Genomic DNA, 18,009 nt, shown 5'->3' with positions numbered 1-18,009 from the left:
CCGAAAGGTCACTTAGCACAGAGTCTGGGCACACGGTAGGTATCAATAAAGATCAGTTGAATGTTCATGGTCAAAGTTGCTTCTAGTGTGCCAGTGCCCCGAGCCTCTGAGTGCTAAGAGAAGGCCCAGAGAGTCCCACTTGGGCCATCTCGGAAGGCTTCCTGTAGGAGAGGGCTTTTGAACTGAGCCTTCAAAGCTGGGCTGAATTTCCCCGAGGGTCCAGAAGAGAGCCACGGGCTGGTGTGTCAGGCAGCCGAGCTGACGCTCCCGGAAAGCAAGGTCTTCGAACTACAGGGTGAGTGCGCACGGGCTCTCGCTTGTCTCCACCGTGGGGGGCTCTGCAGTCCTCGCTAAGAGCGTAGAATTTGCCTAGTATTAGCCACGAGAGGGCGGGGTGGGGCGAGGCGGAGCAGGGCCGAGGTGGCTGAGTGGGGGGAGCCGGAGAGCTTCATAAAGCCACAGCAAAGCGCCGCGACTCTAGTGACAGCGGCCCGCTGGAGAGGAAGCCTGAGAGCTGCCGCGCGCCTGCCGCACGCGGGCGCAGAAGCCAGGCGTCAGAGCCCGGGCTCCGGTGGGGTCCCCCACCCGGCCCTCGGGGCCCCCGCCCCCTGCCCCCTGCCCCCTGCCCATCCCAGCCCACGCGACCCTCTCGCCTGCTTCCGCGCGCGGAGGGGCGGGTCCTCGACGGCTGCGGGAAGGTGCCAGCCCGCCCCGGATGGGCATCGTGGAGCTGGGCTGTGGAGACATGCTGACGGGCACCGAGCCGATGCCGGCGAGCGACGAGGGCCGGGAGCCTAGCGCCGACCCGCAGCACCGCTACTTCTACCCGGAGCCGGGTGCTCAGGACGCGGCCGAGCGTCGCGGGGGCGGCAGCCTGGGGTCGCCCTACCCGGGGGGCGCCTTGGTGCCCGCCCCGCCGAGCCGCTTCCTTGGCGCCTACACCTACCCGCCGCGGCCCCAGGCGGCCGGCTTCCCCGGCGCGGGCGAGTCCTTCCCGCCGCCCGCGGGCGCCGAGGGCTACCAGCCGGGCGAGGGCTACGCCGCCCCGGACCCGCGCGCCGGGCTTTACCCGGGGCCGCGTGAGGACTACGCGCTACCCGCGGGGCTGGAGGTGTCGGGGAAACTGAGAGTCGCGCTCAACAACCACCTGTTGTGGTCCAAGTTTAATCAGCACCAGACAGAGATGATCATCACCAAGCAGGGACGGTGAGTGCGGCGCGCCGGCCCGCGGGGCCTCTGTGCCCCCGCCCGGAACAAGAACGTCTACTCTGTTTTTCTGGCTCGACAGTGCTTCTGACTCCGTGTCCCTCACGGCTTTGACTTCAGCGTAAGGAGACAGGGGAGTGGGGTTGTAGAAAGGACAGGGAAAGCTCCCGAGGGGCGTCTGTGCCCAGGCTGTTGCACCAACAGCCAGAGGACTCACAAGGGAGACGGGTGAGTACGGAGCAGTGAGAAGTCACCTTGATTTAGGGAAAGGGTGACTGTGGCTTCACCCAGAATTGGTGTGTGCCCCTGCCCCACTCTCTACTGGAGAGGAGCCGCAGCGGGCAGTGAAAGCCTGTGTTCTGCGCGGACGGGACGCCTGGGCCTCCTGTGTGGGCAACTGGAGGGGAAGGGAACCCCTTATCTCCCGGGCTCACTGCGTCCACCTCCCCGGCTCCTTTGCTGCTCGTGTGCTCAGGTCAGCTTTAGTAGTGGTGGTGGTGGTGTGGTGGTGGTGGTAGTGTGTGTTTGTGTGTGTGTGTGTGTGTGTGTGTGTGTGTGTAGGGGGTGAGACTGGGATTTGGTGACATGGAGAAGCAGTCGCCAAGTTTCCTTTCCGGTCTTACTTTGAGATCATATGTCTGGGGTGTGTGTGTGTGTGTGTGTGTGTGTGTGTGTGTGTGTGTGTATGGGGATGGGGGGGAGTGGCGGTAAAGCTTGTAGGGGGCACAGATCCCTTCCAGGCACAAATGCCCACGGGCCTGGGCAGATGAAGCTCACCCAGGGGTCCAGCCTGGTGGCCAACCCCACACTGCACCCTTTGAGGCTGGTCCAGTGAAAACCTTCCCCACACTCCTGTCCAGATATTCACTGGTTCAGCCTGGGGAAGTGGGGAAGGGGAGTCCTATGGCTCCGTGGCTCGGGGTCCCTGAGCCCTGTGCGTGATGGGGAGAGTTTGGGGCTGAGGGTGCTGCTTCCGGATAGAGCCTCCTGCACAAGGAAAGAAACAGAAACCTGCAACTTGTGTGGTATTTGTTTAGTAAGCAACCCCCGGAGTGGGCTGTGTCTGGTATGGGCTGTGTGCACCCACCCTTCCCAGTGGGGCCCATGTGAGCAGGGGACCGGTGAGGACCAGTGTGGAGGGGCTGTTGTCATTGGTGGACCTGGGACACTGGGTCTGAGGTCCAGGAGGTGCGGATACCAAATGTGGGGCTTGGGGTGGAGGGGAGAGGGAGAAGGCCATGTTGGGCCCCAGGGGTTGGTATTCGATCTGGGCATTGCTGGAACCTTCTTCCCTCCAGATGATTTTTGTGGGGTAGCCTGGGACTGAGGAACCTGTTGCCAGCCACAACTGGCTTCAAGTTACTGAGCTGTTCCACTTTCCCTGGGATGAACCCAGGAAAGCTGGCATGTTCTTTGATAGCTCAGCCTTCATTTCCTAAGCCTTCTGATAATTCCTCTCTGCTCCCCCCAACCCTAGTCACCCTTTGGGTGTACCCAGACACAGCCCAAGCTTTTGGTCCCAATGTGTCTGAATTGGAAGGGACCCAGAAGATCCTGTCCCTCTCACTGCACAGACAGGGAAACAGGCCCAGAGACAGCAAGAGACTCTTCCAAGGTCACACAACACACTCATTGCAGGCAGAGCTGGCACTAGAGCCCAGATGGTATTTGCCTGGGTTTCTTTCTCTGGCCCCCTACGGCCACCAGTAAAAACAGCCACCCACGCTCTCCGAAGGCCCCAATGCATTCAGAGTGCTTTCACTTCCATTATTTCACTGTGCGTTAGGTAGGCCAAGCAGTCTCCCCATTTTACAGTTGAGGTCACTGAGTTGCAGGGACAGCTAGTGGCTTGCACTCCATCACACAGCAGACCAGAAGTGGGGTCTCTTAACCTTCCACTCCGTTGTGTGGTCAGGAGGCCTTCCCACCCTGGGCCCTTGCTGGGGTCTCCCCACAGCCTCTGCCAGGCCTCTGCCTCCCCCTGCCAGTCTTGAGGGTTGGGATGGATGGAGCATCAGCCAGCACATTAGGGAGTTGGCCAGTGTTAGGGGGCTGCCTCTCTGCCTGTAGAGCCAGCTTCAGGGAGGCTGTAGAGCACTTCAGGGAGGCACTTGAGGGGATGATTCTCGAAGTGTGTATCGCCATCTCTACTCCCATGGCCTCCTTTCCTTGGTGTTCCTGCTGAGTAATTCTCACTTGACAAGTTTTTTTGTCCCCCTTTTAGATACACACACTTACATTTTTTTGTCATGAGAAGTTCCACTACATACAAACATGGACAGAAAAATGTAAGACTTCCATCACCCAGCTTCCACAGCTGTCAGTATGGGTCCAATCTTGTTTCTGCATCCTCACTGCTTTTTCTGTCTGCAACTATATTAGTAATATAGTAATTACTAAGTACACTCTAGATATTATTTTATCTCTGCACCTCTAAAAATGACTTTTTTAAATGAATGCAATACCATTAGCAAACCTGAAAAGAATTTCCTAAATATCACCAAGCTTCTCTGATTGCTTCACAAATGTGTGTGTGTATTTTACAATCCTCACACTTTTTGCTCCATTCTGAGGGGCCACTTTGGGCAACGTAGAGTCCCTGTTGAAGGAGGCAGTGGCTCCTCACTGTTTCTTTTGGTGTTTTTTCTTGGATCAGGCTTCAGAGGCCCCACGCTGCCATGGAGGGGACAGAGGACACACTAACCCAATTCAGTCCCACAAGCCCCAGATTACCTCTGTACCTTCTCAGCTTGGGCTCCTGAGATCTGGGAAGTCAGTGGCCATTTCCTCTCAAAACAGGCTTTTGGGCTCATAGCACAGCTTCCTTTCCATCCTCCTGCTTTTGTGGGCTGGCCTATCCCTCCGTGGGTTCCAGTGACCCACCAGTCATACAACATCACCCATGACTTTCTTCCTTTTTGAAAAGTTCTCCCACCCCAGGCCCACCTACAGCCCCGCGGCTTTTTGCCTTGAGCTGACTCACGCCGTCCCGGATTCTTCCTCTCCCACCCACCCTGGATCTATCCCTCGGTATTGATCAGCACCAGTGGCACACTCTTCCCAATGGGCAGAAATGGGGCGGGGCACAGGTGGTGATTCCTGGGGCCGGAGATTGATCAAGGCAGCTCAGATGGGACAGAGAGAGGGGAATTGAGAACAAAGCAATGGATTGGCCCAATGGGAGACTTTGGTGTCTACGTTTGTGTCTGGAGATTTGGGGCAGCCTGATAATGCCCCATACAGGCTTGTGCGAGGGTTTCTGTGTGGCAGTGTGTGTCTGTAGCGAATGTGTTGGCGAGTATATAAGAGTTGATGGTAGACATTCTCAGTAGAGGAAGAGAGAGGCCTGTGTCTCTGTGGGTGTGTGGGTGTGTATTAATTGCTGGCAATCCCCACTTTTCTGGGTGTGATGGGTTGATTATAATAATTAAGATAACTTTGGGTAGCTGTGTTGTGTTAAGCTCAATTTGCATTTGGATCTGTGCATGTGAAGATAGAGGTTGGTAAAACAACAATTTCAGTCCTACACTATCCTTGCTACCCTCACAGTCATTACAATTTTTTTCTTGTCTCCACATTCCCAACTCCAAGAACTTTTAATTTTTTTTTTTTTTTTTTTTTTTTTTTTTTTTTTTTTTTGAGACGGAGTCTCGCTCTGCCGCCCAGGCTGGAGTGCAGTGGCCAGATCTCAGCTCACCGCAAGCTCCGCCTCCCGGGTTCACGCCATTCTCCTGCCTCAGCCTCCCGAGTAGCTGGGACTACAGGCGCCCGCCACCTCGCCCGGCTAGTTTTTTGTATTTTTTAGTAGAGACGGGGTTTCACCGTGTTAGCCAGGATGGTCTCGATCTCCTGAGCTCGTGATCCGCCCGTCTCGGCCTCCCAAAGTGCTGGGATTACAGACTTGAGCCACCGCGCCCGGCCTAATTTTTTTTATTTGTGATATTTTTCATGGGCCAGGAAGTGGACCTGGACCTCCCACATAGATAACTTTAGTCGATAACTTTTTGTATTTTTTTTTTTTTTTTGAGATGGATTCTCACTCTGTCCCCCAGGCTGGAGTGCAGTGGCACGATCTCAGCTCACTGCAACCTGTGCCTCCCAGGTTCAAGCGATTCTCCTGCCTCAGGCTCCCAAGTAGCTGGGATTACAGGCACGAGCCACCATGACCAGCTAATTTTTGTATTTTTAGTAGAGACGGGGTTTCGCCATGTTGGCCAGGCTGGTCCCAAACTCCTGACTTCAAGTGATCCCCCGCCATAGCCTCTTAAAGTGCTGGGATTACAGGTGTGAGCCATCGCACCCGGCCTAACTTTTCAGATCTTAAATTTTTTTTTTTAATTTATTTTTTATGGAGACAATCTTACTATGTTGCCCAGGCTGGTTTCGAATCCGTGATCTCAAGCAATCCTCCCGCCTCAGCCCCCCAAAGTGCTGGGATTACAGGTGTGAGCCATTGTGCCCAGCTAAAAAGAAATTGTTTTAGGCTTAAGCATGCTTAACTGGTTTCATTTCTCTTGGGGCAAGTGAAAACAACTTTAATTAATTAATTAATTAATTTTTTTTTTTTTTTTTTTTGAGACGGAGTCTTGCTCTGTCGCTCAGGCTGGAGTGCAGTGGCCGGATCTCAGCTCACTGCAAGCTCCGCCTCCCGGGTTCACGCCATTCTCCTGCCTCAGCCTCACAAGTAGCTGGGACTACAGGCGCCCGCCACCACGCCCGGCTAGTTTTTTGTATTTTTTAGTAGAGATGGGGTTTCACTGTGTTAGCCAGGATGGTCTCGATCTCCTGACCTCGTGATCCACCCGTCTCGGCCTCCCAAAGTGCTGGGATTACAGGCTTGAGCCACCGCGCCCGGCCTAATTTTTTATTATTTTTTGTTGTTGTTGTTGAGACGGAGTCTCGATCTGTCACCCAGGCTGGAGTGCAGTGGCACAATCTCAGCTCACTGCAAGCTCCGCCTCCTGGGTTCACGCCATTCTCCTGCCTCAGCCTCCCAAGTAGCTGGGACTACAGGCGCCCGCCACCTCGCCTGGCTAGTTTTTTTGTATTTTTTTAGTAGAGACTGGGTTTCACTGTGTTAGCCAGGATGGTCTCGATCTCCTGACCTCATGATCGGCCCATCTTGGCCTTCCAAAGCGCTGGGATTACAGGCTTGAGCCACCGCGCCCGGCCAATTAATTTATTTTTTAATGAGACAAGGTCTTGCTCTGTCACCCACGCTGGAGTGCAGTGGTGCGATTATGGCTCACTGCAGCCTCGACCTCCTGGGCTCAAGCAATCCTCCCAACCCAGCCTTCTGAGAAGCTGGGACTATAGGCGCATACCACCATGTCCAGCTAATTGTTTCTATTTTTTGTAGAGATGAGGTCTCACTATGTTGCCTAGGCTGCAGCTTTGCTTTTTGTCTGGCTGTTTGCCAGTGGCCATCTGAGTCTATTAAGTGGATCTAGGTTGGTAGACGAGGAGGTCCCTTGATGCCCGAGCACATTTTGCACTTTAGTAGGTACAACACATTGCCAGAATACCCTCAGAAAAGGTGCTACCAATTGACACCCCCACCAATAGTCTGTGAGAGGACCCACTTTCCCACAGCCTCATCAGCAGTAGATATTATCACTTTTTTTTTTTTTTTGACACAGAGTCTAATTCTGTCGCTCAGGCTGAAGTGCAGTGGCACGATCCCTGCTCACTGCAACCACCGCTTCCCGGATTCAAGCGATTCTCCCGCCTCAGCCTCCCGAGTAGCTGGGATTACAGGCGTGCACCACCACGCCTGGCTAATTTTTGTATTTTTAATAGAGATGAGGTTTCACCATGTTGCCCAGGCCGGTCTCCTGACCTCAGGTGATCCACCCGCCTCGACCTCCCAAAGTGCTGGGATTACAGGCATAAGCCACCAATCCCAGCCAATATTATCAATTTTTAAACATTCACCAATATGACTGAGAAGAACTATCTATCTCCTTGCTTTTTAAATTTGCACTTAGTTACAGTGAAGCAGAACCTGTGCCAGGAGCTCTGAATCTGGGAGAGGTATGACGACCCTGTGAACCATCCCAAGGCTACTTAGTTCTTAGGGCCAGCAGGGGAATTTGGGGTCTTGGACCTTGTCTTATCAGGGTGGGATGGTAAGTGGTTTTTTAGGAAGGCTGAACTTGGCACCAGACCCATCACCACTCTCGGTTCCTTCCCAGCAAAGTGTCATGTAAATCAGGGGCTATTTTAGGATTCCAGCTGGTGGTGATTCTAGACTTTTAGGGAGAAACCAAGATCTCCTTTCTCCTCTCCCTTTTCCCCAGCCTCTTCCTGTGTCTCCTCCATTTCCCTCTACTAGTGATAAAAACAGGATGAGCTGAGCACCTATAACCCCACTCGGGTGACTCAGGAGGCCAAGGCAGGATGATTACCTGTGCCCAGGCATTTGAGGAGAGTCTGGGCAGCATAGCAAGACTCCATCTCTTAAAAAAAAATCAGTATGGGCTGGGCGTAGTGGCTCACCCCTGTAATCCCAGCACTTTGGGAGGTCGAGACGGGTGGATCACCTGAGATCCAGAGTTCGAGACCAGCTTGGTCAACATGGTGAAACCCCGTCTCTACTAAAAGTACAAAACTTAGCGTGGTGGCAGGCGCCTGTAGTCCCAGCTACTCGGGAGGCTGAGGCAGGAGAATGGCGTGAACCTTGGAGACGGAGCTTGCAGTGAGCCAAGATCGCGCTACTGCACTCCAGCCTGGGCAACAGAGCAAGACTCTGTCACAAAAAAAAAAAAAAAAAAAAGGCTGGGCGCGGTGGCTCACGCCTGTAATCCCAGCACTTTGGGAGGCCGAGGCGGGTGGATCACAAGGTCAGGAGATCGAGACCACGGTGAAACCCTGTCTCTACTAAAAATACAAAAAATTAGCTGGGCGCGGTGGCGGGTGCCTGTAGTCCCAGCTACTCAGGAGGCTGAGGCAGGAGAATGGCGTGAATCCGGGAGGTAGAGCTTGCAGTGAGCCGAGATTGCGCCACTGCACTCCAGCCTGGGCGACAGAGCAAGACTCCGTCTCAAAAAAAAAAAAAAAAATTAGCCAAGCACAGTGTTGGCGCCTGTAATAAAGGAAAATCGCTTGAACCTGCAAGGCAGAGGTTGCAGTGAGCCGAGATCACACCACTGCACTCCAGCGGGGGGGACAGAGCAAGACTCTGTCTAAAAAAAAAAATTTTTTTAAAAAGAAAAAAATTAATATGAAGAAATGGGGACCACAGACCACAGCATGCACTCTGCAGTCAGAAGACCTCACCTCTGCTCTTCCACCAAGGACTGTCACCAAACCTCTTGGCGCGTCAGTTTCTTCAAATATAAAATTTGAAATAACATTTTTTGTTTTTTTGTTTGTTTGTTTGTTTTTGTTTTTGAGACGGAGTCTCACAATGTTGCCCAGGCTGGAGTGCAGTGGTGCCATCTCGGCTCACTGCAACCTTCCCCTCCCAGGTTCAAGCGATTCTCCTTGCCTCAGCCTCCAAAGTAGCTGGGACTGCAGGTGCACGCCACCACGCCCGGCTAATTTTTTTGTATTTTTAGTAGAGACGGGGTTTCAGTATGTTGGCCAGGCTGGTCTCGAACTCCTGAGCTCAGGCCATCCGCCCTCCTCAGCCTCCCAAAGTGCTGGGATTACACGTGTGAGCCACAGTGCCGGGCCATCTTTCAAACTTTTATTTTTTGAGACAGAGTCTTGCTGTCACCCAGGCTGGAGTGCAGTGGCACGATCTTGGCTCACTGCATCAATTTTTTTTTTTTTTTTTTTTTTTTTTTTTTTTTTTTTGAGACGGAGTCTCGCTCTGTCGCCCAGGCTGGAGTGCAGTGGCCGGATCTCAGCTCACTGCAAGCTCCGCCTCCCGGGTTCACGCCATTCTCCTGCCTCAGCCTCCCGAGTAGCTGGGACTACAGGCGCCCGCCACCGCGCCCGGCTATGCATCAAATTTTTTAACAGCTTTCCGAGAAAAGATGGACAGGAGTTAGACTCCTCATTTACATGTGAAGAAACTGAGATTTGGGCCAGGAGCAGTGGCCCACGTCTATAATCCCAGCACTTTGGAAAGCTGAGGCGGGTGGATCACTTGAGGTCAGGAGTTTGAGACCAGCCTGGCCAATGTGAAACTCCATCTCTACAAAAACACAAAAATTAGCCAGGCGTGGTGTCACATGCCTGTAGTCCCAGCTCTTGGGAGGCTGAGGCAGGAGAATCACTTGAACCTGGAAGGTGGAGGTTGGAGTGAGCTGAGATCGCACCACTGCACTGCAGGCTGGGTGACATGGTGAAACTCCATTTCAAAAAGAAACTGAGATTTGGTTTGAGAATTAACTTCTCCAGGGCCATAGGGTAGTAATCTTTTTTTCTCAACTCAGGAAAGCCAGGGGAAGACAGCCGTGTGACAGCACGCTTCTAGGACACCTTCCCAAGGTTGCTAGGGAAGTTGTCCTGGGGACCTCTGGGGATTAGAAATCCCTCAAAAAGAGTTCCTAGGCCCCTGGAACCCCCCTCCTCCAGGTTTCCTGACTCACTGATAGGCCCCTTTTTCCCCATCCTTCAGGGCTTCTCATGAGAGGAGGGGGAAGTATGTGGAAATGAAAAGTAATTCTGATGAGGATTAGTTTCTGCCATTCTGAAAACTGCTCTTCCTGCTTGTGTTCGAAGAGAAAGACTAAGTCACTGGAGCTGGTGATGGAACTGGTACTGGTGGAGGTGGTTACAGTTACGGTGCTGCTGCTGGTGGCTGTGATGGTGGAGATGGTGGCTGTAGTGGTGGTGCCCGTGCTGCTGCTGGTGGCTGTGATGGTGAAGGTGGTGCCTGTGCTGGTGCTGGTGGCTGTGATGGTGAAGGTGGTGGCTGTAGTTATGGTGCTGCTGCTGGTGGCTGTGACGGTGAAGGTGGTGGCTGTAGTGGTGGTGCCCGTGCTGCTGCTGGTGGCTGTGACGGTGAAGGTGGTGGCTGTAGTGGTGGCTGTAGTTATGGTGCTGCTGCTGGTGGCTGTGACGGTGAAGGTGGTGGCTGTAGTGGTGGTGCCCGTGCTGCTGCTGGTGGCTGTGACGGTGAAGGTGGTGGCTGTAGTGGTGGTGCCCATGCTGGTGCTGGTGGCTGTGACGGTGAAGGTGGTGGCTGTAGTGGTGGTGCCCGTGCTGGTGCTGGTGGCTGTGATGGTGAAGGTGGTGGCTGTAGTGGCGGTGCGTGTGCTGGTGCTGGTGGAGACCGTGGTTATCATGATGGTAGTTGTGATGGTGGAGGGGTGGTTATAGTGATGGTGGCTGTGATAGTGGTGATGGGTGGTTACAGTGCTGCTGGTGGTGATGGTGCTGGTTGTAGCGGTGGTGGTGATGGGGGTAGTGAAGGTGTTAGTGGTGGAGATGGTGACGGTAGAAGAGTGCTTCTTTTCTGAATCTGTTACTCTGGCACGATTGCAGAATCATACAGCATCCCACCCCCTAACTTCCTCTACTTTTCCTGGAAACAAGGACTTTGAGCTTGAGCCCTGTGTTCAATAGAGCCTTCTTTCAGGTGGATGGGAAGCTCCCTATTCAACTAGGATGTGTGCAACTTCTCTGAAGGCTGAGGGTAGGCCATACCACAGGTGGCAGACCCAGCAGCATGGGAGAGGGACGGCCTGTGAGTGGGTGTCATGGGGCTGGGAGTGTGTTAGCACTGTGAGAGCCACAGCAGAGAGGGTGGGTGGGGAACTGAGGCATGAGGACCTTCCAGGAACTGCCTGTGGAGAGCTGGCTGGTGCCCCCTCCTAGGAAGCAGCTAAGGTTAGAGACAAGGGTGTGCAGGTAGATGTCGAGCAACTGACTGTCCAAAGAACATTTTAAAAAGCTCTAATTTGTAGTATTTGCTGATCCCTGTGGTGTAAATACTCCTGCTATGGATGATTTCAAGCGACTCATGTGAGTCATTGAACGCAGAGCTGGGAAGAGACGCACAGTGCACGGTGATTTAGTACCTCCTCCATGCAGCTGTGATAGATGGAAGTAACCTTGACAGCGCAGACAATAGTAAAACGTCGTAAAATAACTGGGCAGGGATGATTTTTGAGTTTTTATTACTTTGATTTTTTTTTTTTTTTTTTTTTTTTTTGAGATGGAGTCTTGCTCTTGTCGTCCAGCTGGATTGCAGTGGCGCGATCTCAGCTCACTGTAACCTCTGCCTCCTGGGTTCAAGCCATTCTCCTGCCTCAGCCTCCTGAGTAGCTAGGATTACAGGCACCTGCCGCCACACCCAGCTAATTTTTTTTTTTTTTTTTTTTTTTTGGGTACTTTTTAGTAGAGACAGGCTTTTGCCATGTTGGCCAGGCTGGTCTTGAACTCTTGACCTCAGGTGATCCGCCCACCTCGGCGTCCCAAAGTGCTGGGATTACAGGCATGAGCCACTGCACCTGGCCTACTTTGACTGTTAATATAATGTCTTGCATTGCAAGTTTATATAATTTAATTTTTAATTATGGCTGTGTTTAACCACTGGCTGGCAAACTCCCTAAACACCTTCCAGCTGGTTCTTGTAAGTGGGAGGAAGCCGGCTACAGCACACCACTGATGCCTGGGCACTGTTGCAGGGGGGACTGGCTGTCGAGCTGGAGCTGATGGGTGCTGGGGGGTTTCTCTCTTCTCTCCAGGCGGATGTTCCCATTCCTGTCATTTACGGTGGCTGGGCTGGAGCCCACTAGCCACTACAGGATGTTTGTGGACGTGGTCTTGGTGGACCAGCACCACTGGCGGTACCAGAGCGGCAAGTGGGTGCAGTGTGGAAAGGCCGAGGGCAGCATGCCAGGTGCGCGACCCCTGGGAGTGGAGGGCTCTGTTTCACTGGGACTGGGCGCCCCCTGGTGGGCCCCTCAAGCCCCTACCCCTAATTCCTAGACCTTTAATCCCCCTCCCACTCCATCCCAAGCCACTGCATCCCACCTCTTTCTGGCTTCCTGCTTTGCTCTAGCCTGTCCTCTGTTGAGTCCTCTACCCTTCCCTGCCTGGTCCTCCCGCTGCGTCCTTCCTTACGTCCCTCTCGGGACAGGCAAAGCCCCACATCACCAGGGTTCTGTTCTGGGGGCTGCATGTCAAAGAGGTGAACTGTCCACAGGAAACCGCCTGTACGTCCACCCAGATTCCCCCAACACAGGAGCACACTGGATGCGCCAGGAAGTTTCATTTGGGAAACTAAAGCTCACAAACAACAAGGGGGCGTCCAACAATGTGACCCAGGTAGGACTTGCTCTTCAAAAGGTAGCCTCGTGCTGCTCCCCACCTGGATCTGAGACCTCCAAGGCCACAAGGGTCCTGTGGGGCCAGTTTGGTTCATTTTTTCTTCCTTCCTAATGGAAGGAAGGTTCGTTTTCTTCTGTCCTAAAGGAAGGGTCATTTTTCTTCCTTCCTAAACTCTGGCTGTTTCTCACCCACCTTGGGAGGAAGATGAGATGGGATGAAGCTAAATCTTGGACAGGGGTCATATTCGGACCACACAGGCCAACCCAGCCTCAGGGTTTCTTCACCAAATCATGGGTTGCCATTTTGCTCCGGCACCATGAAAGGCACAGAGTTTGGCCCTGTGGTCCCAGGGAATAGATGCCGAGTTTCTCTAGGTTGAACAATCCTGTTAAAAGTGCCCTTGCTGGCTGGGTGCGGTGGCTCACGCCCATAATCCCAGCACTTTGGGAGGCTGAGGTGGGTGGATCACGAGGTCAGGAGTTCAAGACCAGCCTGGCCAAGATGATAAAACCCCGTCTCTACTAAAAATACAAAATTTAGCCAAGTGTGGTGGTGGGCGCCTATAATCCCAGCTACTCAGGAAGCTGAGGCAGGAGAATTGCTTGAACCTGGGAGGCAGAGGTTGTATTGAGCTGAGATCATGCCACTGCACTCCAGCCTAGGTGACAAAGAGGCTCCATGTCAAAAAAAAAAAAAAAAGAAAAAGAAAAAAGAAAAAAAAGTGCCCTTGCCCTAAAAGCCCTGTTTGTGCTGACACCTTGGTCTCAATTGACATCTGGAGGTTGAAGAGGGGGCAAGAGACTAGAATTGGTGCCCCAAAGAGTCCGGACACTGGAGTTGGAAAGCTCGGGGGAAGTTACATGGTGGTAGGGCAGGGGAATGGACAGAAAGCTTGGGGGAAGTTACATGGTGGTAGGGCAGGGGAATGGACAGGATGACCTCAGGGTGTTTGCTAGCCTCATGTGGGGCCAGCTCTTGGTGGGGGTGATGGGATCCTCGAAGTCCCTCCTTCCCACCCCTACAACCGTCTCACTCTGTCTACAGATGATTGTGCTCCAGTCCCTCCATAAGTACCAGCCCCGGCTGCATATCGTTGAGGTGAATGACGGAGAACCAGAGGCAGCCTGCAATGCTTCCAACACGCATATCTTTACTTTCCAAGAAACCCAGTTCATTGCCGTGACTGCCTACCAGAATGCCGAGGTGAGGGCTGCCTGAGCCCCGGTGGGAAGGAGGGCAGAGTGGGGCCCACTGTCTTCCTTGGGAGGGATTTGGAAAGTTCCCGAACCCCAGACTCAGGACTCAGGTGACTCCATTTCCCTTCTCTCTAGATTACTCAGCTGAAAATTGATAATAACCCCTTTGCCAAAGGATTCCGGGAGAACTTTGAGTCGTAAGTGCTACTGGGTTCAACTCAGCTTTGGTCCCTCCTGAGACACATCCTCTCCCTGCCCCTGAGAACAGGAGAGTGGGGGCAGGTGCTAGAGGTGGGCAGGCCAGGGAAGGAGGGGCAGGGAAGGAATGTGTGAAACAGGTAAGCTCACAGGTGACTGGTTCTGCTTGTGACCCGTTTTCTTGCCTTCTATTTTCTTCTAGCATGTACGCATCTGTTGACAACAGCATCCCCTCCCCACCTGGACCCAACTGTCAATTCCTTGGGGGAGATCACTACTCTCCTCTCCTACCCAACCAGTATCCTGTTCCCAGCCGCTTCTACCCTGACCTTCCTGGCCAGGCGAAGGATGTGGTTCCCCAGCCTTACTGGCTGGGGGCCCCCCGGGACCACAGCTATGAGGCTGAGTTTCGAGCAGTCAGCATGAAGCCTGCATTCCTGCCCTCTGCCCCTGGGCCCACCATGTCCTACTACCGAGGCCAGGAGGTCCTGGCACCCGGAGCTGGCTGGCCTGTAGCCCCCCAGTACCCTCCCAAGATGGGCCCGGCCAGCTGGTTCCGCCCCATGCGGACTCTGCCCATGGAACCCAGCCCTGGAGGCTCAGAGGGACGGGGACCAGAGGACCAGGGTCCCCCCTTGGTGTGGACTGAGATCGCCCCCATCCGGCCGGAATCCAGTGATTCAGGACTGGGCGAAGGAGACTCTAAGAGGAGGCGCGTGTCCCCCTATCCTTCCAGTGGTGACAGCTCCTCCCCTGCTGGGGCCCCTTCTCCCTTTGATAAGGAAGCTGAAGGCCAGTTTTATAACTATTTTCCCAACTGAGAAGATGACACGATGAAAGGAACAGAAACAGTGTTATTAGGCTGGAGGACGCCGACTAATTTGGGAAACAGATGAAGGACTGAGAAGGCCCCCGCTCCCTCTGGCCCTTCTCTGTTTAGTAGTTGGTTGGGGAAGTGGGGCTCAAGAAGGATTTTGGGGTTCACCAGATGCTTCCTGGTCCACAATGAAACCTGAGAGGGGTGTCCCCTTGCCCCGTCCTCTGCCCTAACTACAGTTGTTTACCTGGTGCTGTGTCTTGCTCTTGGTTTCCAGGTGGAGAAAAGACGACGAGAACGTCTTGGACATGAAGGAGTTTTTTGCATCTAGAGGGGTGGGAGGGGTCAGGTGTGGGACATGGGAGCAGGAGACTCCACTTTCTTCCTTTGTACAGTAACTATCAACCTTTTTGTTGGCGTGTATGTTAATCCCTGATCCAAAAAGAACAAATACACTTATTTTATCACCATCAGCGAGCCAGGGTCAGGGAAAGGACTCACCTGACTTTGGGCGGCTGGCCTGGGCTTCCCCTGCTCAAACACAGCGGGGATCAGAGAAAGGGACTGGAAAGGGGGAAATGGCGCATATCTCAAGAAGCAAGATATTGTTTGTGGTGGTTGTGTGTGGGTGTGTGTTTTTTCTTTTTCTTTTTCTTTTTTTGAATGGGGGAGGCTATTTATTGTACAGAGAGTGGTGTCTGGATATATTTCTTTTGTCTTCATCACTTTCTGAAAATAAACATAAAACTGTTGAATGTGCCTGCCTCAGTACCAGCATGGGGGGACATGGATGGGGACTCAATTGGGGGTTGTACCCAAGCTGGTGTACCCAAGGTGTTCTGTTGGCTTTCATTTATGGGGAACCTGCTAAAACCCTGAAATGACTCCAGCTGAGTTACAGCAAGGCCACATGTCCTACCTTCAGCACTCAGGGGGATGGTTGATGCTACCTCTTAAGGCATCTTGGGACAGACAGAGAAGCATCCCTTGCCCTGTGTGCACCCTGACCTCGGAAGGAGGGGTGTGAGGGCAAGGCCAAGGGCTGCACTGGGAGCGGAGGTGCAGGACGCTGTGAGGGGGTGGCACTTAATTTCTCTTTGCATTTCTAGTAGCCCTCCACCTTTATCTCTAGGGTTATTCAAGGATTAAATAAATAAATAAATAGCCATGTGAAATTACCATTTTTGTATGATATTCCATTATGTGTATGTTTGCTATAATTTACTTATCTATTTTCCTGTTGGCAATTTACACATTTTTGTTATTAACAGTTTTTAAAATATTTTTTAATGTGTCTTCAGGCACACAAGTACTAAAATTTCTCGAGTCAAGTCTGTATCTGCAAATGGTATGTGAATGTACAATTTAACAGGAGAATGCCAAATTACTAATTTACACTCTCACCAATAATGTACAAGAGAACATGTTGAGTTTCTTTCTTTGTTTCAGCAGTAGTAAGGTTGAGCCTTTCTTCCTATGTTTTCTAATCACAGGTTTGTAAAATGATGTGTTCATGTCTTTCGCTCATATTGCTATTAGGGTATTTGTCTTTTTCTCATTGGTTCTGGTTCTTTATACATTCTCGATTTGATATCAACCATTATTTGGTTATTTATATTGCAATTATCTTCCTCTAGATTATTGTTCCTCTTTTCATTTTCTTTAAAGTGGTTTTCTGATGAACAAAAATTTGTAGTTTTAATGAAGTTAAATTTAACAATTTCACTTTTTTGTTTGTTTGTTTTAAGAGACAGGGAGGGTCTTGTTCTGTCATCCAGGCTAGAGTGCAGTGGTATCATTATAGCTCACTGCAGCCGCAAACTCCTGACCTCAAGTGATCCTTCCACTCAGCCTCCCCAGTAGTTAGGACTACAGGCATGTGCCACCATGCCTGGCTAATTTAAAATTTTTTTTGTAGAGATGAGATCTCGCTATATCACCCAAGCTGATCTTGAACTCCTGACCTCAAGTAACCCTCTCGCTTTGACCTCCCAAAGTGTTGATGTTACAGTCATGAGCCACCACACCTGGCCAACATTTTATAGTTAGTGCGTTTCCTTGTCTCGTTTGAGAAAACTTTTTCTGCTTGTAGGTTAGAAAGATATTCATCTGTATTTTTTTTTCCATAGAATTTGAAGTTTTGCATTTGACATTTAATTCCTTTTAGTGTATTGTGTGAGGGAAGGATTCATTTTTGTTTTTGTTTTCCAATTTTTCCTGTTTGTTTTTGTTGAATAGTCTTTCTTTTGCCCATGGTAGTAGTCTCACATACTACTTCTGGTAGAGCAAAGCCCTCTTTTTAAAATTTCTTCTTCTGATGTGCCTTGACTATGCCTAGCTCTTTGCCCTTCTATATGCAATATATAATAACTTGGAAATTTTCATAACAACATGACTGAATTTTTTTTTTTTTTTTTTGAGATAGAGTCTTGCTGTGTCGTCCAGGCTGGAGTGCAGTAGCGTGATCTCGGCTTACTGCAACCTCCGCCTCCCGGGCTCAAGCGATTCTCCTGCCTCAGACTCCCGAATAGCAGGGACTACAGGCACGCACCACTATGCCTGACTAATTTTTGTGTTTTTAATAGAGATGGGGTTTCACCATGTTGGTCAGGCTGGTCTCGAACTCCTGACCTTGTGATCCACCTCAGCCTCCTAAAGTGCTGGGATTACAGGTGTAAGCCACCACGCCCGGCCCCTGACTGAGATTTTTATTGAGGTTGGACTAAATCTATTGCTCAATTTGAGAGAATAGATAACTTTGTGATATTGTCTTTCTATGCATGAACATGGGATATTTCTTCATTTACTTAGGTCATCTTTAAGGTTTTTAGTAAAGTTTTCCAATTTGCAGGTGTAGGACTTTTATATCTTCTGTTAAATTTATTCTTGAGTATTTTTTTTTTCTCTGAAAAGGCATGCTTTAAAATATATGTTTCCTAGCTGTTTGTTACTGGTTTGCAGAATTACAATTGATTTTTGTATATTGATCATGAGATCCAGCCGTGTTGCTAAACTCTCTTATTATTTTCGGGGGATTTCCTGTACTTTCTTTAGAGCTTTCTCTGTGGCCAATCATATTATCTCTTTTTTTCTTTTCTTTTCTTTTTTTTTGAAATGGAGTCTCTCTCTGTTGCCCAGGCTGGAGTACAGTGGCGCAATCTTGGCTCACTGCAAGCTCTGCCTCCTGGGTTCACGCCATACTCCTGCCTCAATCTCCCGAGTAGCTGGGTCTACAGGCGTCTGCAACCACGCCTGGCTAATTTTTTGTATTTTTAGTAGAGATAGGGTTTCACCATGTTAGCCAGGATGGTCTCAATCTCCTGACCTCATGATCTGCCCACTTTGGCCTCCCAAAGTGCTAGG

The 18,009-nt window shown here is 51.4% G+C and overlaps 3 protein-coding genes across 3 annotated transcripts in view; 2 read left to right on the top strand and 1 right to left on the bottom strand.

The window, feature by feature from the left end:
* Positions 1 to 18,009, top strand: part of SP2 (Sp2 transcription factor) — a 276,227-nt gene that overhangs the window by 66,113 nt on the left and 192,105 nt on the right. The gene's annotated exons all lie outside the window — the stretch shown is intronic.
* The window catches only part of MRPL45 (mitochondrial ribosomal protein L45), a 390,432-nt gene that overhangs the window by 282,282 nt on the left and 90,141 nt on the right, over positions 1 to 18,009 (bottom strand). The window lies entirely within an intron of this gene.
* On the top strand, positions 480 to 15,398 carry TBX21 (T-box transcription factor 21). Its single transcript, XM_050762680.1, has 6 exons — positions 480 to 1,206; positions 11,850 to 12,004; positions 12,311 to 12,432; positions 13,480 to 13,638; positions 13,767 to 13,828; positions 14,032 to 15,398. Exons 1-6 carry the CDS (start codon positions 716 to 718, stop codon positions 14,648 to 14,650), a joined length of 1,608 nt encoding a protein of 535 aa, XP_050618637.1. The 5' UTR covers positions 480 to 715; the 3' UTR covers positions 14,651 to 15,398.

Source organism: Macaca thibetana, chromosome 16 (genome assembly GCF_024542745.1).
Source record: "Macaca thibetana thibetana isolate TM-01 chromosome 16, ASM2454274v1, whole genome shotgun sequence".
NCBI classification, from domain to species: domain Eukaryota; kingdom Metazoa; phylum Chordata; class Mammalia; order Primates; family Cercopithecidae; genus Macaca; species Macaca thibetana.
Note: the sequence above shows the minus strand (reverse complement) of the source record. Positions and strands in the feature narration are given on the sequence as shown.